This window comes from Zea mays, chromosome 7 (assembly GCF_902167145.1).
Source record: "Zea mays cultivar B73 chromosome 7, Zm-B73-REFERENCE-NAM-5.0, whole genome shotgun sequence".
NCBI lineage: Eukaryota > Viridiplantae > Streptophyta > Magnoliopsida > Poales > Poaceae > Zea > Zea mays.
The window spans coordinates 167,492,225-167,517,695 of NC_050102.1; the positions used below are offsets into that span (position 1 = coordinate 167,492,225).

Here is a 25,471-nt window from a genome sequence, read left to right on the forward strand (position 1 = left end):
GGGGGTCCTACCAACCCCTTAGCGCCACAGCCAGTATCTCAAAGTGGTCACGATGCATGGATCTCTGAGATCCGGGACTACCTGAAAGAAAATATCCTTCCTGAAGACCATGTGTCCGCAGAGCACATAGTGCGGTTGGCTAAACGCTACACGGTGGTAGAGGGGGATCTCTACCGTCGTGGTGCCAACGACATTCTCATGCGGTGCATCACCCAGGAGGAGGGCCGTGAGTTACTCGCGGAGATCCATGGAGGAGAGTGCGGAAGTCATTCAGCATCCCGCACATTGGTTGGTAAGGCCTTCCGGCATGGTTTTTACTGGCCAACAGCTCTCCAGGATGCAGCTGAGATGGTAAAGTCCCGCGAAGCATGTCAATTCCATGCAAAGCAGATACACACACCGGCTCAGGCTCTGCAAATGATTCCACCCTCCTGGCCATTCGCCGTATGGGGAGTAGATATCGTGGGACCATTTCCCAAGGCCGTCGGCGGGTACTGTTTCCTCTTCGTCGCCATCGACAAGTTCACAAAGTGGCTAGAGGCCACCCCCGTGGTCAACATCACCCAAGGTGCTACTGTTGCCTTTCTCAAATCGATTGTCTGTAGATTTGGGGTCCCAAACCGTATCATTACAGACAACGGGACCCAGTTCAGAAGTCGCCTCTTCCAAGAGTATTGCGAGGGCATCGACACTCAGCTCTGCTTTGCGTCTGTGGCACATCCCAGGAGCAACGACCAAGCTGAGAGGGCAAACGCAGAAATCCTCAGGGGACTCAAGGCACTCACCTATGACTGCTTGAAAAAGCACGGTGCGAATTGGGTCAATGAACTTCCGTCGGTACTGTGGGGGAACCGGACCACACCCAGCCGAGCCACCGGGGAGATCCCGTTCTTCCTGGTCTATGGGGCCGAAGCCTGTCTTCCCCCGGAAATCCTTATGGGCTCCCCACGGGTCCAGTCTTTCGATGAGTCTATGCAGGAACAGCTACGGCGTGAGGACGTGGACTTCATCGACGAATGCAGATGGCAAGCGGCGATCCGAAATGCATGATACAACCAAGCGCTCAGGCGCTACCACCAGCGGTTCATGCATAGTAGGGATCTCAGGGTCGGGGACCTGGTCCTAAGGTGAATTCTAAATCGAGAAGGGCTCCACAAACTCTCCCCCAGTTGGGAAGGATCCTTCAAGGTGACGGAAGTATGCCGACCCGGGTGTTTCCGCCTCGCCACAACTGAAGGGGTGCCTCTTCCCAATCCTTGGAACATAGAGCATCTCCGTAAGTTCTATCCATAGGAGCAAGTCTGAGGGGTTAAGGTTTCTTCTTTTTGTAACTAGGTTGTGCATATGTGTACGCCAGCCCGGTGAGGTCCGCCCTCATAAGCCCGGCCTGTTGGTCTGCACCCATGCATATCGAGTTATATAGAAAGGATTTACCCCCCCAATGTGCTTCTGTGATGATTTTATTCTGCTGCAGTTTCAAGATATTATTTTTTATCTAACCCACCCATACAGTTCCCACCCATGCTGGTATGATGACATCCGAATTAAGTCAGCCAGGCTTGCAGTTCGGGACCCCTATCCTTATACAGGCCTACAACACACCTTACCTTTTATGACATTCACCTTAAGTCATTAATAAGTGAATATATTTCATAGATTGAAATCTATGACGCTTGTGTGACATTTTTTGGTTCGTCATCTATGTGACGTGGCTAAACATGTTCTATGACGAATTGAAGTTTTTCTGTCATTAAAATTGTGACGATTCTACTTCGTCATAGATTTTATGACGTTTAAATATTGTCATTACTCCAAAGAAAAATGTCACTAATAATCAGCTTAAGCCTTGCCATATGGACCAGATTGTCATAAAATCATGCATACCTATGATGTGGAGCTGATGTGACAAATGGTTATAACGTTTATTAATATGACATAGCACTTTTCAATGACAAATTTTGTTGTCATAATTTATAAAATGGCCCATGCTAGTGGTCGGCCAAATTTGTGGCCTCATTAAATCTAATTTGTAATTTTCCATGAATACTATTTTATATTATCAAAATCTATAGCCCATTGAGCAATCTCATTCAAGCGTACAGATGTTCACATAACATATTTCACAAAATTTACACATCCAATAACCAAAATTATAGCAGACATGAGTTCCAATTCATAGATCACAATACGTCTTGCAAGAAGCAACAATGTTCAACAAAACTTGGAGGTACCAGTAACAAAAATCAATAAACTTGGACCTACTAAGTCATACTTGTAAACAACTAGCAACCAATTATTGATAAAACAATTAGACATAGTTCAACCAACAACCAAATTTCAAAACAGAAACGTCCTGCAATAGTTCACTGTTGGGGGCTTAGGAACTTTATGGCCCTGGATTGTGCTGATCCTGATTGAAGCTTAGCAGCTAGTGAAGGAGGGCATGTATTTCTTATGGTGTCTTCTTTAAATCCTCTATTTCCTCAGAATGTTTTACCAAAGTTTCTGATTCCATCTTCATGTTATCCAACTCTTGTCGAAGTTCTGCCGTTTATTGCTTCTCATTCTCAAGGTAATCTAAAGATCTTGGACCTATAAATAAACATAACCTATTACTTCATATCATGCACACACATACAAGCAAGAACAAGAACATAATTAATAAATAATATATTAATATGTAATTAGACACTAAAGCATCAAGTCGTCTATATATATGGGCAGTAACAAGAACCAAGCAAAACACAAAGCATCGAACAAGTTAAACGACTGCTAATTACTTTTCCATTTCTTTGTCTGCTACCTCCTACTGTTTTCTATTACAAGGATGAAAAGAAGAGTGAAAGGTGGATGCATAGATAGAGCCAAGGACAAGGGAGTGTTGTTGGATGCGTACATGACAAGAGCATGGGCAAAAGGTGAAGCACAATGTTTCTTCAATTGCATCAAAATATACCACACATTGTTTCCATACATTTTAATTTTTTTTCTAGATGCTTTCTCAAGGTACATGTTGCAAGTACAACTTATCCAAAGAAAGAAGGGAACATAATTGGTATGTAAAACACTTGTACCTGTGACGATATTGTGCCTCTAGAGGTACTCTTGGAGGCCGAACAAACACCTGCAACACGAAGAAAAGTAGTTGATTTTGACAACCTGAGAAACAGCTTCATTTGCTAACTTTGGTTCATGTCCATCTTGTACTGGTTCACTCATGATGCCTTCCATATCATCCTAGCAAAATGACAGTAGCAAATGTTTCTTACATGGTATTATTCATGTATACTTTATGTAGAGAAGGAATAAAAGTAAACAATCACTTACAATTGCTTTCTGTACAAACTCGATAAATCCATTGTTTTTGCTATAATGGAAGTTCTTGAATAGATCAACTGAGGTGGGCTCTACATTTCCAAAGGCTGTGTAAGTTGCGATGTAGTACCATCTGTAAGTAGTTATTATATATTAAAACAGTTTCATACGTATCAGCTCATCAACCAGTTGGATCCAAGGTAGTAGATCCCAAATTAGACGGCCACTCCATTATTTGGTGCCATGAAGTTGGGTACCAGAAGGTGGATGATCAACAACTCATTTAGGTGAGAACAGATGAGATGAAATCATCAGTCAGACAGATACATAATGAAGGGCCAAATATTTGGAGAGTGAGATCACGCAATCCAGAAAAAAGAGTGACATCAGCTCAGGAAAAGGGAAAAAACATGGGAAAAGTGGTGCATATATTTGGTTAATTGTAATAATGTCACAGAAGAACTATGAATGTGTGACCAAAGAAATTATACAGGACAGTTCTCCTTTTTTGACAGCTAAATTTAGTTCTCCTTTTTAACACCTAAATAGCAGAGCGAATACAAAGTTTGTTTAGAGGGGCAGAATTGTGCTGGATGAGTGAGATGGAAAACAGAACAAGGCACCAACCCACACTACAGGACACAATCTGTATGAGAATCTTGACCTTGGCCAAATAATAGCAACTGTAAGAGCCCTAGGCAAGAGGGAAATTCCTTAGATTTGAAGCCTGCCTTGTTTTGGTTTGCCCCACACAGCAAGTCAGCAACACTAAAACCTGATGCTGCTATTAGCATGTGTATTGGGCTCAAGAAAGGGGAACACATGGATCAGCAGTCCGCGTGCAGGCATATGTAAGCTCACTATTTTTTTAAAACCAGAGCATAACTGCATTGATGAGGTTACAACTTACACATCCATGGGTGCAAAAGACAATGTATATCCCATATTTTCACTTGTCTAGTTATATAAAATTCTAAGAAGGCATCATTAAAGTAGAATAATAACTTGTTTCCACTAAACCAAGGAGGACAAAACTTTCAAAAGCATCAGTAGGAGCGCCCAGTGCTTTCTCTCTCGTGGATCCCCTATACCAGTCATGTATGTTACATTAACAAAGTGTTTAGCAATGTTATTTGGTCATTCACATCACCAACCGGTTGATTCTCATCAACATTAGACGAATATTACAAAAAGGAAGTCCACAAGCAACACTTTATGATGATAGCAACACTGAAAGGAGTACATTTTTTATTATTCTCAAGAAAAAGTGCCTTGTTAAGTGAATGTAGGTTGTGGAGAACTGAAAGAAAAAGCATCAGAGAGATGAGAACTAACGAAACTTTCAGTATACTACCAGCAACAAATAGAACTACTCAAAGATCACTCCTTCCGACTTTTGATGCATTTACTCTAGGGAACATTGATGTCATGGTCAATGGATATTGGTTCGTCAATCATAAATAAATATGGCAAGGAATAGATCGAGTTCAACATCTGAGCATGTAAACAAACTGTAGAGATATGCAGTATCAAGTGTGTTTGAAACATGAATGATAAATAATAGCAGTATGCCTTAATATGCTTTGGTTCTGTACTATCAACTTTCAAGGATATACCAAGATAAACACAGATTGCAGCCAACAAGCTGAGTATTTGACGACCAGCATCAGGGATCAGGTTTAAAGGCAAGTAAAAATGCAACCAAATGAACTGTGAGAATCCACACATGTCTAAAAACACAACACAAAAGATCAAATATATTTTGCTTGCCATTCTCGCTGAATAAAAGATTTGGTCAGACGATTTGAGCCATCGACCAACAACGTACACAAATACTCACAGTACAGATCTTTCTCCATTCTATTAAGAAAAGACAGCTACAATCCTTTATCTTCCGGGGAGAGGAAAGAAGCCTATAGAGAGTACAATTGGCTTGGTGACTCCTCTCTGTAGATGAGAGTTTGCAAGATTCAGAAGCTAGTTAAGTGACCAAACAAGCGTGGATATGTGACCAAATATGTGCGGAGATTGAAATGTTGATGGTGATCATCAGTGAATGAAGTGAGACATGAAAATCTTATACAAGCGTGCAGGTCATCTGGGTTGGTTCAGTTGCAACAGCATCTGAAATAGACACGCGAACTCCAGCAGAATTCCTTCCATGGGGGCAGGAAATTAAACTATTGTCAAACGTAGCCCTTGACAACGTAGATATATAGTATAGGGTCCGTATCGAAGAAGTATAAATACAGACATATACAAGTTAATGGCCAAAGATAACATATATATTGTGGTGACATATGTAGAACTGCTGGAAATATATACTTATACTCAAGCTTGATACATATACATGTGGCGATGCGCTAGTGCAGAAATAAGCTATAGTCCCGGATGGAAACCTCATTTATGTGCAGTGTGTTAATTAATCTAGATCTAGAGACCAGAAGTGCCTGTCTGACAGAATAAATTTTCTGCCAGCTATCGTTGGCTACCAAAAAATGGATCGGAGCTATTTTCCCATATCTATGTATGCAGAGAGTAATCCAAGCATGCTAGAATGACCACACGAAGAACAAATAAAAGTTGCAAATGCAGAATACGTGTTGCAAATCCTAACAAGGAGATACAACAGAATAATACTACTGTCTTCTATTTCTTACCATAATTCTTTAGTAATATTACCTTTGGCATTCGGTCATTGTTGTTACCTTCACTTTTCGGCTGACCCAAAGAAAACATTGCAAGTGACTGCGTTGGATGGAGCTAAGGATAGGCTGCACTTCAAGGTTTCTCCTTGTTAGGATTATAATAGGGACCCATTCTAAAAAATAGTTTCTGTTTCTATCCGTTTGGTTGATTTTCTATTTCTCTCCCTTCTGGAACTTGGTGTACTGATATGTATGGGGATACAAATTGCTCCTTAATAAACTGACAAGCCAAGTTCATCTGTAGCAGCATTTTTCAGTCTACAGATGCAATCAAGATTTTGGGTTGCCGGAGGCAAGTGGATCCAGAAGCAAAATAGTACCGAACCTAACATCCCAAATTTACCAAGGTAGGTTATGCAGTCCCCTGCCAACTAATCAATTCCCAGTCTAACCTAATCAATCTCACAAAACATCACAGTAATTCCGCTAGCTACCACAGGGAATCAGTGGGAAAGAAAGGCACGGGGATTGGGGAGGACGGGCCGGGATGCGCACATGTGTCTCGCACGGTGGCGCGGACGGTGTAGCCACGGTCGAGGAGGAGCCTGACGATCCAGGACGCGATGTACGCTGATGCGTCGGTGACACACACCACCTTCCACATCCCCATTGTCGTGGTCGCAGCAGCAGAGTGGCACGGGCGACGGCGGCGACACGGGCTAGGCGGCGAGGTCGGGAGGAGGAGGAAGGGTCACGGCGGGAGGGACGGCGTGGGAGGGCGAGGCTGGGAGGGAGTGGTACACGGGCTGGGCGGCGTGGTCGGGAGGAGGAGGGCGGGTCGCGGCGGGAGGGACGGCGAGGGTCGGGAGGAACAACGTGGGACGGTGGGAGGGCGAGGCTGGGAGGGAGAGCCGGAGAGGTGAACGGACACGGGGGCCTCTCCCCACGTCAGCTCAAAGCTAAATTTTTAGTTTCAAAACTGTTTCTATTTTTTTACAGTTTAATTATAATTTTTAGTTATTGGTATATAACAGATTGCTCATGAATACATTAGATCTAAATCTATAGTAATATATTTATGAAAAAATACATGTGGAAAATTCAAAACTTAATCAATTTTATTTAAACATGATTTCATATTCAAACTTGTTTCATTACCATTTTGATGTATTTCATTATTTGTAGTGGGGCCTACAATTTTTCTTTTTTAGAAATTAACAAGAGAACTTATGACGACCAATATTATCATGAAACAGTGACACTAGCTAATTGTCATGAGACTGAAAGAGTGTTCGTCACAAATATGACATCTTTCATATTTATGACGATTTCACATTGGTCTTAATGACAAACATTTTCTCTTCGTCACTGAAGTCAATCAGTCCCTACAAAACGTCATAAATAGGAGAGATTTATGACATTTTGATCTATTGTCACGAGGTATTCGTCATAGAAGGCTATATGTGTTGTAGAGAATGGGTGTTTGTTTCCTGGGGTGGTCCGGAGCTGTGTAGCCGCTTAGCCTGGTCCCATACCCTAAGCCTGCACCTCCACCACTCTGCAACTGGTGCCCTAGTATTTGGAGCTATGATCTTGTAGGTCCAGACATGAGGCTTGGCTTCCCAGACTCAATCCTGCAGGTCCTGTTGCATGAATCAAAGGATGGCTAATACGAGACGATGGGTCCTATGGGTGTGCTACTAACACTTCCTAACTGAAGCTGTGTACAGGTCCAGGTTCCAGTCGAGGCTACCTCCTGGGGGCCGTTACCAACTCTTTCTTAGGTATACTGGTATCCAGCCTCGACACGTCGAGCCTACATCCCAGGGGGCCAAGTACCAGGGAGGATTTGGTAACGCCACACACAACAAGGACAAATAGCATACATATAAGTGCTAATACTGCTCGATAGATAGTACTCAAAAGTATCTTACAAAGACGAAAAAATATTACAAAGCCGCTTCCCAGTGGGACCCTTGCCTTCTCTCTATAGATCTAGCTACTCATCATCAGCAGGATCCCGCTGGAAACGTTCGGCCACCAGTTCCACGACATCTTGTATGGCCTCCCGGGCGGCATCTTCAGTGTCGGCCACCGGACCAGCGATCACCGGCTCCAAGGAGATGGCCGGGTCGTGGCTCCGGAAGCACGTCAGGATGTACTCGATCACCGCTCGGTAGAGCCTGCCGCCCTTGGCCTCCAGGCGGGCGCCAAGAATCTAGTCTAGGCATCGAAGGCGGTCGGCGGCGGAGTCCAGCACCGGGAACGCGTCGGAGATGGACGTCGGCAGCTTCGACACCGGGACGGGACTCACCCCTAGCGGCACCAGTGCCGTGCTCGCCTTACTACGCCCATGCGGCAATGCGCTGGACCCCAGCGCGATGCTCCGCCTAGAGATCTTTAAGTGTCTTCTTCATCGCCTCCACCGCCTGGGGGCCCGGTGCTGCCTGCGCCGCCTAGAACCGGTGGACCCGCTCCTCCAGCGTCCGCTCCTTCTCCTCCGCCTCGAGCTCATGCTCGGCCAGCAACTTCTCCCACCTTTCAAGCATTTCCTCCTTGAAGGCGAGATCCTTCTCCCGCCTGGCAAGGTCCGCCTCCCGCCTGGTGGGGTCCATCTCCCGCCTGTCCAAGGACTCTCCTTTTGCTTTAAGCTTCTCCTCGGCAAGGGCGGCATCGCGGGCCTTGCCCTTGAGCTCTCGCTGCAGCTTTTGCAGACTCTCCACAGCCGCGGTCTGCTGGACCCGCTGCTCCTCCATGATTTCGTTAAAGGCACTCAGCTTGGCCTGGAGCTTTGTGATGACCTCCTCCCTCTAGTTCAAGGCCTCCTCCTTCTTGGCCAGCCTCTTCTTCTTCCGGCCCACCTCCAGCTCCAGGGCGTACACCTTCTGGACGTCCTTTTTGTAGTCCTTGCGATCCCGCTCAAGCTCGGACCGCTCGGAGGCGAACTGGCGGGACGTCGTCTTGGTGCGCTCCTCCAGCTGGGTACGCCAGTTGCTAAGGCGCTGGTGTTCGACCTCAAGCGCCTCCCACTCCCGTAGGATCGCCGCCTCAGTCTCATGAAGAGCCTGATGGGCACGAGATAGCACCCGGGGGAGGGGAACCGGCGCCGCTTCTGGCTCGGCGCCGGACCGGAGCCGTCGCCCAAAAACCACATCCGTCTCCTCCGGAGTGGGCGGCGGGATGGAGCTGGACGCGCCCCCCGCGTCGACCTTGATGGCGGGGCGGGCGCAGTTGGGGCCTCCTCTGCCGCTGCCGACGGTGTACTCGATGGCATCACCGTCGTTGAGGCTGCGGCAGCTGTCGGAGCAGTGGGGACCCCTTCCGCCGCTGCGGCGCCGCTTGACGTTGGCGCCGCTGCTGCCGGACCCCCAGCTGGAGCATGGGAGCCCGGTGGCGCTCTCTCGGTGGCGGCAGCCGGGGGCAGAGGAGGCATGGCCTTGGGAGCAGAGGGGGAGGAAGCCCTGACAAGCAGAGGATGGGTCAAGACCCGTCGGCGTAATAGATAGACTAATGGAAAAAAGGGGGCTACACTCACTTGGGGCCCTGGACCTTCTAGCGACCCTAGAAGCGGGGCGACCGTTGCTTTTGCTGCTGCTATTGTTGTTGTTGTTGCTGCTGGTGCCCTTGGGGGAGATCACCCCGAGGTGGTGGTGGCGGCGGCGGGACCGATGGTGGTGGTGGCTGTGGTGGCGGCGGACCCAGTGGTGGTGGTGGCGAAGGACTGACGCGCCTCTTCGCGCCCTGGGCCTGGGAGCCGGCCTCCTCGGCCCCACCAGCAGTCCTCTGACGCTTCTGGGGGGGTCCGAGATAAATGACCCATCAGCGCGGCGCAGTCGGCGTCACCTCTCTTCCTCCGACCCTCAGGTGCCACCTGGGGCGGAGGAACTGCCTACAGCCCCTTTTCCCTTGTCCAAGGGGCGGGGGGCCGCGGCGGAGGCGGTGGGAGCCACGCCGGCAGTCTGGGGGCCTCCAGCGAGTGCATCGGAGATCCAGATCTCGCGGTGGGGGTCCCGGCCGCCGGTCTGGCGAACCGCCACGCCGCTCTCGTCGAGGGTCGGCAACGTGGCCAAGATCGCCGTCCTCAGCCATGGATCGTCGCAGAGCGCAGGGATACCCTGGGGAAGGATCAGGGACTCAGGAATGAAGGACTCACCAGTAATCCCCTTCACCAGGACTTCCAGCTCGTCCCAGGACAGGTCGGTCCTTGGCCCACGCTGGACCTAGCCGATGTCGTTTGAGCCGGTGAACCAGCAACACAGATGCGCCCTCTGCTGCAGCGGCGTGATCCGGTGCTTCAGGAAGTCTCCGACCACGTGCATCGACGTCAGGCCACCCGCCGCCAAGCTCTTGATCCTGTCCAGTACGAGCTGGAACTCCGGCGCCAGGGATGGCTTGGCCCGCCATTGCTTTCGGTCGAGTGATGGCCCGTCGCTCGGCAGGATGAGGCAGTCGTTGGCCTCCACGCTGACGATCACCCAGTCGCCGCGCTAGTTCTCCCACCTTGCGTCGCCAAGGGTGGGGATGTAGGCCACGGCTGAATCCGACCTTGTCTGGAAGTAGTAGGCGCCGAGGTGGTCCTTAGCCTTCCCAGACTTTACCAGCACGAAGAAATGGTGGAAGAGGGAGGTGCTGGGGGCCACCCCATGAACATCTCGTAGAGGTGGGCGAAGATGGCCGCCTGGAGGATGGAGTGGGGCAGGAGGTGCTGAAGTTGGAGGCCGAGCTCCTCCAACAGCAGCAAGAAGAAAGGCGAGATCGGCAGCGCCAACCCACAGAAGAGGTAGGAGACGAAGAGCACGAACTCCCCGGTGCGCTCCATCCGAGCAGGTTGCGTACCAGGTTGAGCGCCCCTCAGACTGGAAACGCTCGGGATGAACTAGCGAGTCCATGGCGACTACGGCGGCGCAAAGCAGGAGAGCGCGAATGCAAAAGGGCACAGAGAGCTCGAAGGCGAAAGGGTGTAGAGATTGGGAGAGAATGCGAAAGCGTAACTGCTGCTCACAGGGTGAATCCCTCTTCAAGGCAGACTCTCCCGCTCACGCCCGAGACGCTACAGGAAATCCCGACCGGCGCACACCTGACGCCCAGGCAACCCAGTCTATGACACGGGGCCCGGGTCCACAAGTCATACGGGTTGTGCGCTGAACTTCTGGTGCGGAAAAAGCGAACCGCCGCGCGCGCCCGAAAAGTGAACCGCCGCCTACGGTAGTGCGCCTCTCCATCTCCGCCGCAAGAAACAACAACCCAGTCTCTAACACGGGGGCCCGGGCCCACGAGTCATACTCCTTGGGTGTCGGTTCCCGGGTGCAGAAAAGGTGAACCGCCACACGCGCCGGTAGCGCGCTTCCTCGGGGCCGCGGCAGAAGATAGAGAAGGTGATTTTTCAAACCAATGCAACGGTATCGAGGCGCCTCGCGCGTGGCCTAGCGAAACTATCAGGCGTGGGGGCCACGGGTCAGTCAGCCGCGGGGACAGACATGGCAGTTGGCGCGACCGAAGGCGTATTGGCGGTGATTACGTGAGCAAACGCACGGAAGCGGCGCACCAATCGCCAATCAAGCTTTGGCCCCACCTGCAGGCTCGTATCCTCCCCTTAGGTGGGCCCGTGGGCCACTGTCGGTGCCCTAAAACTAGGGTACCCCTTACTACAGTAATAAGACGCGGTACCCACACGGCTGTCTCTAGTCGCGTGGTAAACAGCACCCGACCCCACCACATGGATGGCTCCGGGGCCGCCGCGTGGCCAGAGAAGACGATATACTCCAAGGTATCAACAGTGGGTCCGGACCCCATGGGAAAGTGTCGGACCCTTGTATATACAGACCGGACCTCCGGGTAAGGTCCAGGACCTCCACGGGCGCAAACCGGACCCCTAGGATGGGTTTCGGATCCATCTGTGTGGGGTCCGGGCCACTCACAGCAGGTTCCCGGGATTCTGGGACAAAGAATACCCATGCCTTAATCAAGGCCAGGCGGGGGTCTGGAGCCGACACGTGTCCGGACCTTACCGCGTGCGCTCCTGCTCCCCGCTCAGGTGGAGCCCCGATGCTGCCACGTGGCATGGTGCGCGTGACGTATGCCAACGGGCGGAGCCTGACATAAGGCCTCTGGGCTACACGGCCTCTGCATTTATTGCGGATAAGGTGCGCCGCCTGTTCATTCCACTGGCAGGTGATGTGCCGCCTCGGCATTTAATGAGCCCTGTCCATTCCGCTGGCAGGCGATGTGTCGCCTCAGCATTTAATGAGCCCTGTCCACTCCGCTGGCAGCGACCAAACCATCCCGCAGGCGACATGCCTATCCATTCCATTGGCAGGCGGCACATCCATACTGTCGCATGCACTACACTCATCATGACTCGCGCGTTACCGAGGAAGCAACCACGACATATCAATACTGTATGGACTATGGACATTATGGCGCACAGGAGATTGCATAGGCGTTAGTTACTCCTATAATATATTCCTTCCGTTATGTTCCTGGGCCCACATGCCAGGGCTCAGTATCCTTGTATGCGCCTCCCTTGAGCTATAAAAGGGAAGGCACACGACGTTACAAGACACACTCACTTAGACCCAACTCAGACTCAGACTCTCATACAATACATAGACAGTGGAGTAGGGTATTACGCTCCAGCGGCCTGAACCACTCTAAATCCTTGTGTGTTCTTGTGTTCATCCCGAATCCATCTAGCAGGCAAAACGCTTAGGCCCCTCCTCATCTTAGAATTTAGGGCGGGTGCGTTCCGCCACCCGGCCGAAGAATTTCCTCTCCAACAGTATCCTTGCTCCCAAACAAGCCCTAAGGCATGTACAACTCTGAGCATTTGGATTAGTTTTTCAAGTATAAGAGACAGCCAAGAGATTGCATAATACAACCCAGAGCGCCTAGATCATAAATATAATTAAGAGATAATATGTATAGAGAGCCATGTAGAAGTGTGACATCGATGGCCCTCTCGTCATCTTCGCCTAAAGGCAGTGTTAATCAAGTGCAATTAAGGCTATGTTCATATTAGGTGTTCATGTAATTAGACTAATTAAGATCATGAATAAGATTAATTTCTAACACTGCTGTCTAAGTATTTCATATATTATTAGTTAGTTTCTTGTCCTCTTATATAAGTTTAAAATTCAAATATTATGTGCCTCCTTTTGTAGGTTAGGTTACCTCCAGCAGGTCTCCTATTCCACCTCCTATTTCAAACTCCACTCTGCAAAATAATACCGACTACAATGCAAAACAATGTTTTACATGGCCATATACATACACAACCTTATTAGTTGTTTTCCCCTAAAGCAATGCCACAATACTACCCTGGAGGTTAGCCAGTGAGTTCGGGTTAGCCCCAAAATTTGGGCATCTAGAAACAATACCAAAATTAGGATATCTAGATGCTATACCTGAAATTTTGGGTACCCTTAAATTTTGGGTTTGGGTAATCCATTCCACCCAAACAACAATCAACCTAAATAATTTACTTCTAGATTAAACATCAGTCAATCATTAGTGCCATAATGCCTCATGTTACAAAACAAGAAGTCAACCACATCTTACCAATGATAATAATTGTTGATAGAAGTCTAAACAATAGTACCAATAACAATGATCAAATGACAAAGAAATATAACACCAATAATGCAACGACAGGTAATTCGAGCTAAACGGTAATTCGGGTATCACATCTTACTATCCAAATAGGCCTGAATCATATTCGGGTTTTGAGTTTTTGAAAGGGAAATAAGGTTTAACCTTTTCCTACAAATAATTTTGGTGGTTGAATGCCCAACACAAATATTGGACTAACTAGTTTGCTCTAGATTATATATTCTACAGGTGCATAAAGGTTCAACACAAACCAATAAAAGATCAAAGTTAGAATTCAAAAGAAAGGAGCAAAAGAACCAAGGGTTCCCTAGTCTAGCGCACCGGACTGTCCGGTGTGCCACCAGACAGTGTCCGGTGCACCAGGACCGTACATGATCAAACTCGACAGTCTCGGGGTTCTCTAACGCTGCTCCGCTATAATTCACCGGACTGTCCGGTGTGCCACCGGACTGTCCGATGCACCAGCGGAGCAACGACTCCTTTCCACAACGGTCGACTGCAAAAGCTGAAGAAACAGAGCTACTGTGCACAAACAGTGCGCGGTAGAGAAGAGCAGTCGTCAGAGGCGCACCGGACTGTGAACAGTACCTGTCCGGTGCGGCACCGAACTGTTGTAACATCCCAATTTTTAACCCAGGTTTGGAACCCTAATCTAACCCCCTTCTTATTATCTATCCCAAAACTCCCCTAGATTTTCTCATCATATGCATACACCTTGTTTGATTATAAGCACCTCACTTAGATTTTATTTTCTAGCACCTAAGATTTTCTAGTAAAGTAATTGTTCAAAAGAAAAGGATATAAAAATGGATATAGAAATTGGAAAAATAAAAAGAAAAGGAAAAACCCCTCTCTCCCCCTAGCTGGGCCGAATCCAGCCCACCACCGCGGCCGCTCCCCCCTCTCGCGCCCGCGACTCCCTCCCCCTCAGCCCACCTACCGGCCCACTCCGCGCTCACGCCCGCGCCGCTGACACGCCGTCCCCACTCGTCATTCCCCGCCCACTCGCCCTCGCTCGCGACCGCTCCCCTGGCAGACTGGCCCCACCGGTCAGCCGCCCCATCGTCCTCGCTGCATACGGCTTCGTTGCGGTCACCTCCGACCACCGTCCCCTCCCCCGTCCCGTCCCCTCGCCCATCCCCTCGCCGCACAGGGAAGTTTGGCACCGCCCCGTCCTCGCCGCTTGACCGTGTCCTTGCCTGGTACCTCCCCCGCCGTGCGGTCTCGTCGTCGCCGCTGTGCGGCAATTACTCCGACGCTGTGCACCTCACCGGCGTCCACCGAGCAACATCGCTCCCCTCCCCACGGGCGCCTATAAAAGGGTCGCCCCGAGCACTTCCTTGCCCCGCACCGGCCTCAGCCACCCCTCTTCTCCCTCGCCGAGCTCAGTCGTGAAGGCACCGCCGTTTTCTTCCCCTCCGGTAAGCCTTCCCCCTCTTCTCCCTTCCCCTCTGGTGGTTCAGCGAGAAATTAGAAAGGCCTATCAGCTTCACCACACCGCTGAGAACTTGGGACACCACTCCCCTACCCCAATCCCCGCCCAAACATCACCATCGGCGACTATCGCCGTGGAGCTCCGCCACCTCCCCGTGGTCAGCCCCCTCTCGCACCCTCTAGCCAAATTGAGCCCGCCCCTAAGTTCGCCAGCCCCTCCTCATGCTAGGGCGCCTGCCCGTTACCCAAGAACCGGGTCACCGGCAGCGAATCGCCGCCGAGCCCACCGGCGGTCGGGTCCTCCCCCGCGGATGGCCGGTTCACCCCGCCGTCGACCGTTTGCGCCGTTCCCCCCCTCCCGCTCTCTCTGTCATGGGGGCCCCGCGGAGACGGTGTCACCCTCGCGCGCTCGCACCGTCTCCCGCCTTGGGCCGCAGCTGGGCCGGCGCATTCGCGCCCGCGCGCGCCCTGCGCCTGGCTGGGCTAGATTACCCCCCCGGCCCACCACAGTTGAATTCCTTTTCTTTTTCCTTTTTCAGCCTTTTCTCCTTTAAATTATTATATCTCAATATTTTATGCACCAAAAATTATCAAAATAATTTCTAAAGTCACATGTAATAATAATGTTAGAAAATGACACACTCCAACTAGTAAACCACTATTGATGTATTGTTTATTGCCTATTTTACTAGAAGAAGCGGGGACCGTCGATCCGGAACCCGTAGCTCCGGAAGAAGGACCGGAGCCCGATCTCCCGGAGGTAGACCTTTTGTGCCAGGAAAGCTTCGACGAAGGCAAGTCCATCCTTCCCTTGATGCATAAATTACCTATTCTTTCTACCACTACCTAGGTCGGGATTTCAGGGTGGGATATTTGCATTGTGAGTAGAGAGATAGCCCGCATTAACATATATCTTTTGGATACGAAATGTGGGTTGGGATAAAGGGAAATATGTTTCTTCAAACAAGGTTTCTTTTAAAAAAGGGAATGTGCGATGAAGGGTATTCACCCTCATCACCTTGGAGTGGGATGATCAGGGACTCCCTGGTTTAGGGGAGGGCCTAAGGTGTTGGTTCAACTGGTTTAGGCGTGAGCAGAAGGATTGTCCCCTCATATAAGGACCGGTTTGTCATCTTCACTTCTTGTACTCTTTAATAGTACAACCGCTCGAGACTGTGTGGGCAGTCACTCAATCTGAACTCGTACGGTCCAACCCCAGGGTTATGAAGGCTGGGGAGCACCAGGAGGATAAAGAGGGGGTATGTTTTGTCTGGTTTGGACATGGCGGTGGCCTGACTCCTTTCGGTATAACCGTTAAGGTTAGGACGTGCGAGGAAAGAAAGAGATTCGGCATTCGGGTCTCGCGACAGTGAGATCGCAGAAACCGGACTAGTGGGTAAAGTGTACCCCTCTGCGCAGAGTTGAAACCTATTCGAATAGTCTGTGTCCACTGGTATGGACGAGTCTGGTGTGGTATGACAATTAGAGATTTTTACAACCTCCGGGAACAAGGGAATGTGTGTGTGAGTGCGTACTAGAAAAGAAAATAAGGCCACGGGAGCGGGAAGCTTAGTGGTGGTTGAGTATTTTGTTACTTTTAATTCTTTGGGAAAAACCCTACATCAACTGCCTTTCTCTAAGAAAATGAAGAGTGACTTCAACTCCACCAAATAAAGCATGTATGATATAGGTCTCTTTCTCTTACGGGAACGGGGTGGGCTTCGGAATACCTAGTGTATTCACCCAGATTTATTTATGTTTTTCAGCAGCCAAAGACTTCTTCTCTGCTATGCTTGATTGAGAGGGTTGTGTCTGCACCCAGTTCTGCCTGTGGCTTGGGCTAGTGTACTTTCTACTGTGCTTACTATTCTGGCTCTCTCTCGAGCTTGTACCCCGGTATTGTAATAACCTTTATTTGAACTCTGTACTATTTGAAGTAAGGAATATGGTTACTAGTCTCCTGGGACTAGTAATTGTATCACATTTGAGTCCCAAAGGATTGAGACGCTTCAGGTGGTATCAGAACCATAGGACTGGCCGTAGGTCACAACCCTGACCTTAAAACTTGCCTTAAAAGAAAATACCACTTACCCCAAGAAAAATCTTCTCTCCTTTCCATTAACAGACCCTTCTTTTCCTATTCCAGATGGAAGACTCTCTGGTCATTAGGACATCCTACTGCTCAGAGGTGGAGGGTTTCCCACATCTGTTGCGAAGTTGTGCGCTTCGCATGGGAATCCGCAAGAAGCCAGCATATGTCTGGAAGGAGTATCTCGAGAATGGAATGGAGAAATGCTCTATGGCAGTCTACCTGGGAGAAAGTCGAAACTACCCGAACCATCCTTCTTTCCAAGTCACTTTCACCGGATACCGCTTCCTAGATACTTGCCAAAATGTTGCCCGAAAAGCCCTCCGACAACTATGCCAAAACTACAGCAGAGTAATCTTTGTAACCCCCTTCGCTACTTTCCACCCAGCAACAAGAATACCCCCGCCTGGAGAAAAAGACTTCAGGCCCTGTCAGGGAGAGACCCTACCGAGGATGACCCCACCATCGTCTACATGGCTGGATACCTCCACACTCTCGATAACCAATATGATGACCTTGCCTCCCACTGTACTCACCTAAACTCCCAAGTGGAAAGCCTGGAGCAACAAGTCAAGGAATTTACAAGGGAAAAGGCGTCCCTTCAAGAGAGCCTCGAGATAGCAGAAGGCGAGGAAACCAACACCCGTGAGGCCTACCGCACTCTGAAGATGGATTACGACAAGAAGCTGAAGAAGCTCGCCCCCGCAAGAAAAATCCGCAAGAAGACCAAAAGCCAAGGATGTCAGACTGAGCAGAAGGAAGAAGCCCCTCTAGCCCTACCTCCTACCAGGATAGGGAACTCGTCCGACACCGAGGAAATGTCCCTAGCCAGCCTTGATGACCTTCTCAAGGAATTTGGGGACACTTTAGAGAAGGAGTTCGGGAGTACCCTAGATAGCACTCGTGTGTAATGAACTTATGGTAGTTGTGTGCTGTAATGAACTGATGTAATGAATAAAGTAACTTGTTAAAAAATTGTGGCATGTGCATGGTAGTAACTCTTTTCCCCTGGCAGATGGCTTCGGATAAAACCACGCCTACCGCCTCCGGGATTGGAGCAGGATTTCCCCTAGGAGCAGAAGGAGAAGCTGGCGGAGAAGGGAGTGAGACCCACCTCCCCGCACCTCCAGAACTACCACTAGATTTGGCCCAAGTTCTAGCCAATCAGACCCGACTTATTGAAGTCCTCACTAGAAGTCTGGAGAACCAGCGCCCAGGTGGTGGAAGACCACAGGACAGGATGGGAGAATTTCTGAGACTCAAGCCTCCCACGTTCGCTGGATCCAGCAATCCCCTCGATGCCGACGACTGGCTGCGCACGATCAAGAGGAAACTGGAAGCCATCGGATGCCCCGAAAATCAGCGTGTTCAATTGGCTGCTCATCAACTTTCTGGGATGCCCCTAGCATGGTGGGATACCTTCAGCAAGGCCGTCAGGGATGCTACCTGGGTAGAATTCGAAACTGCTTTCCGCGAGCACCATGTACCCTAGGGGATCGTTCAACTCAAGGAGGATGAATTTCGGGAACTAACTCAAGGTGGAAGATCTGTTAGTGAGTACGTGCATAAATTCACAGAGTTGGCTCGTTACGCGCCTAACGATGTCAGCACCGAAACCAGAAAGATGGCCCGTTTTCTGAAAGGGCTAAGACCAGAACTCAAGACCATCCTCGCCAGCCAAGATTTCCTCAGCTTCTCGCACCTCTCCAACAAAGCCATACAAGTGGAAAGGGCAAAAGAAGAAGAAAAAGGGCACCTCAAGAGGAAATTCCAAGTTCTCCGAGCTCAGCAGCAAGACCGACACCAGAGAACTCGAACCTTCGGACTTCCACCCAAGGGACCAAGCTTCAATAGACCAGTCGGACCCACTCCGTCACGCTACAGCTAGCGAAGTCAGAGTTCCTTTCAGGGCCCCTCGGTTGCAAGCAACCAACCGCTAGCAAATGCCTGTTGGCACTGCGGAGACCCCAGTCACTTCAAGAATAACTGCCCCCAGTTGAAGGCATCCGGACCTACCTACTCCAACTCGGTGAATGGCCCCAAGATTACCTCAGCACCTGCCTCCAAGGCACCCCCTCTAACAGTCAGCAGAGCAGGACCCAGTACCAGGGCAGAGCACGAGTTAACCACGTCGATGCTCAAGAGGCCCAGCAAGCTCCGGGAGTAGTGCCCGGTGAGTTCCTTGTCGAATTTACTCCCGCTACTGTACTTTTTGATTCAGGAGCATTCCATTCATTTATAGCCACTAGTTTTGTGGAAAAGCATGGCATTCCCTCTACACCCCTAGAAATTCCTTTGGTCACCCGAACCCCGGGGTCAGACCTTCTATGTCAGCTCAAATGCTCCCAGGTCAGAATTCTTTTAAGTGGGGTAGTGTTCCTGGCAGACTTAACTGTCTTGCCATCCCAAGGGATTGATGTGATCCTATGAATGGATTGGCTAACTAAGCACAAGGGCATCATAAGTTGCGCAAGTAAGACCGTCCTTCTCACCGACTGCCAAGGAAAAGTAGTTTCCTGTCAGGCCCAACCGCCCGCCAACGATCCAATGATGTTTAATCTGGCAACAGAAAACATATCCGTAATAGAAGAATTCATGGATGTATTTCCGAAAGAGTTGTCTGGAATGCCACCTCAAAGAGGAGTGGAGTTCTATATAGATCTCATTCCTGGCACTGCGCCCATCGCAAAGAGACCATACCGCATGGCCCCCACAGAGTTAGCAGAATTAAAACTCCAGATTGCAGAGCTGCAACAAAAAGGGTACATCCGTCCCAGTTCGTCTCCCTAGGGAGCACCCGTCCTTTTCGTCACCAAAAAGGATGGAAGTATGAGAATGTGTATTGATTACCGATCCTTGAATGAAGTTACAATCAAGAATAAGTACCCACTCCCTCGGATTGACGATCTCTTTGACCAGCTGCAAGGAGCCAAATATTTCTCCAAGATAGACCTAAGGTCAGGATATCACCAACTGAGAATCAGGGAAGCAGATATACAAAAGACTGCATTTGTCACCAGATACGAGCAATATGAGTTCACAGTAATCCTGTTAGGACTAACAAACGCCCCCGCCTTTTTCATGAACCTCATGAATAAGGTATTCATGGAAGAATTGGGTAAGTTTGTCGTAGTCTTCATCGACGACATCCTTATCTATTCCAAGAATCGCAAGGACCATGAGCGTCACCTTCGAATCGTCCTCGGAAGACTCAGGGCACATCAACCCTATGCTAAGCTCAGCAAGTGTGAATTCTGGTTAGAAAAGATAGCCTTCCTTGGGCATATCTTGACTGCAGAAGGAATAGAAGTAGACCCATCCAAGGTAGAAGCCGTTTCAAAATGGAAGCAGCCATCCAACGTCAGTGAAGTGCGAAGCTTTCTGGGAATGGCAGGGTATTACCGCCGCTTTATCAAGGGATTCTCCAGCATGGCAAGACATATGACCGAACTTCTCAAGAAGGACAATAAGTTTGTGTGGACTCCAAAGTGTGAGGAAAGTTTCCAGATTATAAAGGAGAAGCTCACGACCGCACCTGTTTTGACACTACCAGATATACACCAGGATTTCGTCATCTTCTGTGATGCTTCAAGGCAAGGCTTAGGGTGTGTCTTAATGCAAAATGAGAAAGTTATTGCTTATGCATCCCGCTTACTCAAGCCGCATGAGCAGAATTACCCCACCCACGACTTGGAGTTGGCAGCCATAGTGCACGCCCTAAAAATATGGAGGCACTATCTGATTGGGAACAAATGCCACATCTTCACTGATCACAAGAGTCTGAAGTACATCTTCACTCAGCCAGACCTCAACCTTCGTCAAAGAAGATGGCTTGAACTGATTAAAGATTATGACCTCGAGATCCATTACCACCCCGGGAAGGCCAACGTGGTAGCAGACGCCCTCAGCCGAAAACCTTTCGGGATACAGGGGACCAACTTTTTAGATGATTGGAAGAAGAAATTAGCTCAGCTAAATGCATGTCTGGGAGACAACGGTAGCCTGGAAGTCAAGCCAATGCTAGAAGACCTCATATTCAAGGCTCAACGCCTGGACGCGGAGACAACAAGACTTATGGAAAGAGCTCGCAAGGAGCAACTTCCGGACCTTAGGGCAGATGAACAAGGAGTTCTTTGGTTCAAGAACCGTCTGTGTGTACCAAAAGGAGAGGCACGGGAAGTCCTGCTCAATGAAGCCCATAACTCAGCCTACTCCATCCACCCAGGAACCACCAAGATGTACCTAGACCTCAAAGCCAGATACTGGTGGAGAGGGATGAAAAAGGAGATAGCACAGTATGTGGCCTAGTGTGACACCTGCCAGCGAACGAAGGCCGAACACCAGAAACCTGCAGGCCTACTGCAACCCCTCCCAGTGCCTGAATGGAAGTGGGAGGAAATAGGCATGGATTTTGTAACCGGACTGCCCCTGACGCAAAAAGGGAATGACTCTATCTGGGTAATAATAGACCGTCTCACCAAGGTGGCCCACTTCATTCCAGTAAAAACCACTTTTGGAGGAGCCACCCTTGCCCGTATATATCTTAAAGAGATAGTTAGGCTCCATGGTATTCCTCAGAAGATAGTGTCAGATAGAGGGACGCAGTTCACCTCAAAATTTTGGAAGAGCCTTTAGCAAGCTATGGGCACCAAGTTAGATTTCAGCACCACCTATCACCCTCAGTTAGATGGTCAAACGGAGAGAGTCAACAAGGTCCTCGAATATTTACTAAGAGCCTGTGTGTTGACGTTCGACAGGAATTGGGAGTCCAGTTTGCCGTATGCCGAATTCTCATATAACAACAGCCATCAGACCAGTATCAAAATGTCACCGTTCGAAGCATTGTATGGACGAAAGTGCCAAACCCCCCTAATGTGGTCCAATGTAGGGGAAAGGATACTAGAAGGACCCGACTTTGTTAAAGAAGCCGAAGAGAAAGTTGCCCTGATCCGCAAGAGGTTACTTGAAGCTCAGAGTCGACAGAAAAGTTATGCAGACAACAAACGGAGAGAACTCGGATTTGAGGAAGGAGATTTCGTATACCTCAAGGTCTCCCCGATGCGTGGTGTCAAAAGGTTCCAAATGAAAGGAAAGTTAGCACCGCGATTCATCTGTCCCTATCCCGTCATTGGCAGAGTGGGACCCGCAGCATACCGCCTTGAACTACCAGAATCCATGTCAGATATTCACAATGTGTTTCATGTGTCCCAGCTCCGTAAATGCTTGCAAGTACCAGAGAACCACATCGAGGCAGAGACAATTCAGATTCAAAAAGATCTCTAGTACCGGGAAAAGCCAATAAAGATTCTTGACTCAGCAGTCCGGAAGACCCGCAACTCAGAAGTAAGACTCTGTAAGGTTCAGTGGAGCAGAGAAGGGGAAGAGGAAGCTACCTCGGAAAGTGAGGACTCTCTGAGGAGGGAATACCCTTACCTTTTCTCGAGCCCCGTCTGAATCTTAAGGGCGAGATTCCTTTAAGTGGGGTAGGTTTGTAACATCCCAATTTTTAACCCAGGTTTGGAACCCTAATCTAACCCCCCTTCTTATTATCTATCCCAAAACTCCCCTAGATTTTCTCATCATATGCATACACCTTGTTTGATTATAAGCACCTCACTTAGATTTTATTTTCTAGCACCTAAGATTTTCTAGTAAAGTAATTGTTCAAAAGAAAAGGATTGAGAGCACCTAGAGGGGGGGGGTGAATAGGTGATCCTGTAAAAGTTCAAAACTTAAGCCACAAAAACTTGTTAAGGGTTAGCACAAGTATGGCCAAGTGGCTAGAGAGAACTCAAAACACGATAACCACAAGAAAGCAATCACAGAGTTGACACGGTGGTTATCCCGTGGTTCGACCAAGTACAAAACTTGCCTACTCCACGTTGTGGCGTCCCAACGGACGAGAGTTGCACTCAACTCCTCTCAAGTGATCCAATGATCAACTTGAATACCACGGTGTTTTTCTTTCCTTTGATCTTTTCCCGTTTGCGAGGAATCTCCACAACTTGGAGTCTCTCGCCCTTACAATTAAGTTCACAAAGAATACGGAGTAAGGTGGGAATGAGCAACGCACACAAGACTCGAAAATCAGAGCAACAACACGCACACAAGTCGCAACAAGAGCTCGCAACGCAACACAAAGAGTTCACAACTCCACAAGAGCTCTATATGCTATCACAATGAAACGAATGCGTGAGATTGATGTCTTGGTGCTTAGAAGAGTTGTAGGAATGCTTGGTATACTCCTCCATGCGCCTAGGGGTCCCTTTTATAGCCCCAAGGCAGCTAGGAGCCGTTGAGAGCACATCTGGAAGGCTATCCTTGCCTTCTGTCGTCGGGCGCACCGGACAGTCCGGTGCACACCGGACACTGTCCGGTGCCCGATTTCTTTCCTTAACAGGCGCAGCCGACCGTTGCCGACCACTGCAGATCTGGCGCACCGGACAGTCCGGTGCACACCGGACAGTCCGGTGCTTTCTTCCGACCGTTGGCTCAGCCACGTGTCGCACGGCGATCGCGCGGCCGACCGTTGGCCCGGCCGACCGTTGGCTCACCGGACAGTCCGGTGCACACCGGACAGTCCGGTGAATTTTAGCCGAAGTCGCCGGAGAAAAAAAACCGAGAGCGGCCTCTTCGGCCGAGGCAGCCTGGCGCACCGGACACTGTCCGGTGCACCACCGGACACTGTCCGGTGCACCACCGGACAGTCCGGTGCCCCAGACCGAAGCAGCCCCTTGGCTGTACACAGCCAAGTCTTCTCTTCTCTTCTTCTATCTGTTTCTAACACTTAGACAAATATATTAGTACACAAAACCAATGTACTAAGGCTTAGAAACATACCTTAACTTGTGATTTGCACTTTGATCATCCTTGGGCATATTTTCACATTTAAGCACTTGTGTTTGCACTCAATCACCAAAATACTTAGAAATGGCCCAAAGGCACATTTCCCTTTCAATCTCCCCCTTTTTGGTGATTTATGCCAACACAATATAAAGCAACTAGAACAAGTGCAAAATCACTTTAAATAAAAACTCAAATTGGTTTTATTCAATTTTGGCATATATGGATCATCCTTTGCCACCACTTGGTTTGTTTTTGCAAATCAAACTCAAATCTCTATCTCTAAGTCAAACACACATGTTGAAGTATAAAGAGAGTCATTCCAAAAGAGATTGATCAAAGATTTCAAAAACTCCCCCTATTTCCCATAATCAATACTTCTCCCCACAAGAAGCCAACTTTTGACAAGAGAGACAATAAAAGCTTTTGACACAACAAAAACTCTATTCTACTATTTTCAAAATCTCTCAAGTGGTAGCTGATCCATTTATCGCTTTGGCCTTTATTTTCTCCCCCTTTGGCATCAAGCACCAAAACGGGATTAATCTTGGCCTTTTAACCTCATTGCCTCACCAAAGTCTTCAATTAAGAGCAAATGGCAATAAGATTTCATGAGATGAACTTGGAATTAGTTACCCTCTCATCGGAGTGCAGTGGAAGTCTTTCATGGTCCAAGTCCACCTTTTCCCTTTCAATCCTCCTTCGAGACTAAATTATCAAACTCAAGCACAAGGTTAGTCTCAAAGGGTCAAGTTGTAACACATCTCCCCCTAAACATGTGCATCACTTTGCAACGGACTTGTGAGGTCCAGGGAGTGTTTGTACAACTTGAGCACCATAATAAGCAACATAATGCAAAAAAAAGGAACATGATCAAAAGCATAACTACATGTATGCTACAATTCAATCCAGGTTCCGCGAATCTAAGACATTTAGCTCACTACGCAACCTGCAAAAGGTCTTCTCATCTAGAGGCTTAGTGAAGATATCGGCTAGCTGGTTCTCGGTGCTAACATGAAACACTTCGATATCTCCCTTTTGCTGGTGGTCTCTCAAAAAGTGATGCCGGATGTCTATGTGCTTTGTGCGGCTGTGCTCAACAGGATTCTCCGCCATGCGGATAGCACTCTCATTGTCACATAGGAGTGGGACTTTGCTCAGATTGTAGCCAAAGTCCCGGAGAGTTTGCCTCATCCAAAGTAGTTGCGCGCAACACTGACCTGCGGCAACGTACTCGGCCTCAGCGGTGGATAGGGCAACGGATGTTTGTTTCTTAGAGTTCCATGACACCAGGGACCTTCCTAAGAATTGGCACGTCCCCGATGTACTCTTCCTATCGACCTTACATCCAGCATAGTCGGAGTCTGAGTATCCAACTAAGTCAAAGGTAGACCCTTTTGGATACCAGAGCCCGAAGCAAGGCGTAGCAACCAAATATCTAAGAATTCGCTTCACCGCCACTAAGTGACACTCCTTAGGATCGGATTGAAATCTAGCACACATGCACACGCTAAGCATAATATCCGGTCTACTA

General features: G+C 49.0%; 1 protein-coding gene across 4 annotated transcripts; it reads right to left on the reverse strand.

The window, feature by feature from the left end:
- Positions 1 to 2,143: 2,143 nt before the first annotated feature.
- On the reverse strand, positions 2,144 to 6,954 carry LOC103633310 (uncharacterized). 4 transcript variants are annotated; one of them, XR_002748814.2, is made up of 5 exons: positions 6,519 to 6,954; positions 3,486 to 5,262; positions 3,328 to 3,407; positions 3,075 to 3,237; positions 2,144 to 2,592 (listed from the first exon to the last, which is right to left on the reverse strand). XR_002748814.2 is itself a non-coding variant. In XM_023300577.2 (4 exons), the coding sequence occupies exons 1-3, from the start codon at positions 6,631 to 6,633 to the stop codon at positions 3,094 to 3,096; spliced, it is 354 nt and encodes a 117-aa protein (XP_023156345.1). In that variant the 5' UTR covers positions 6,634 to 6,937; the 3' UTR covers positions 2,144 to 2,592; positions 3,075 to 3,093. The 4 variants fall into 4 exon arrangements, 1 of the variants encoding a protein (XP_023156345.1); XR_002748813.2 differs by having other exon boundaries at positions 3,486 to 6,949; XR_004851588.1 differs by lacking the exon at positions 3,486 to 5,262 and having other exon boundaries at positions 3,328 to 3,448; positions 6,519 to 6,913.
- Positions 6,955 to 25,471: the final 18,517 nt, after the last annotated feature.

Excerpts from the sequence above, each read along its gene's own strand:
- LOC103633310 (XM_023300577.2), bottom strand. The coding sequence starts at position 6,633 with ATGGGGATGTGGAAGGTGGTGTGTGTCACCGACGCATCAGCGTACATC. Across the intron at positions 3,423-6,518 it reads CGCCACCGTGCGAGACACAT|CCTTTGGAAATGTAGAGCCC; the intron begins GTGCGCATCCCG and ends CAACTTACACAG. Across the intron at positions 3,238-3,327 it reads AGTTTGTACAGAAAGCAATT|GATGATATGGAAGGCATCAT; the intron begins GTAAGTGATTGT and ends TCATTTTGCTAG.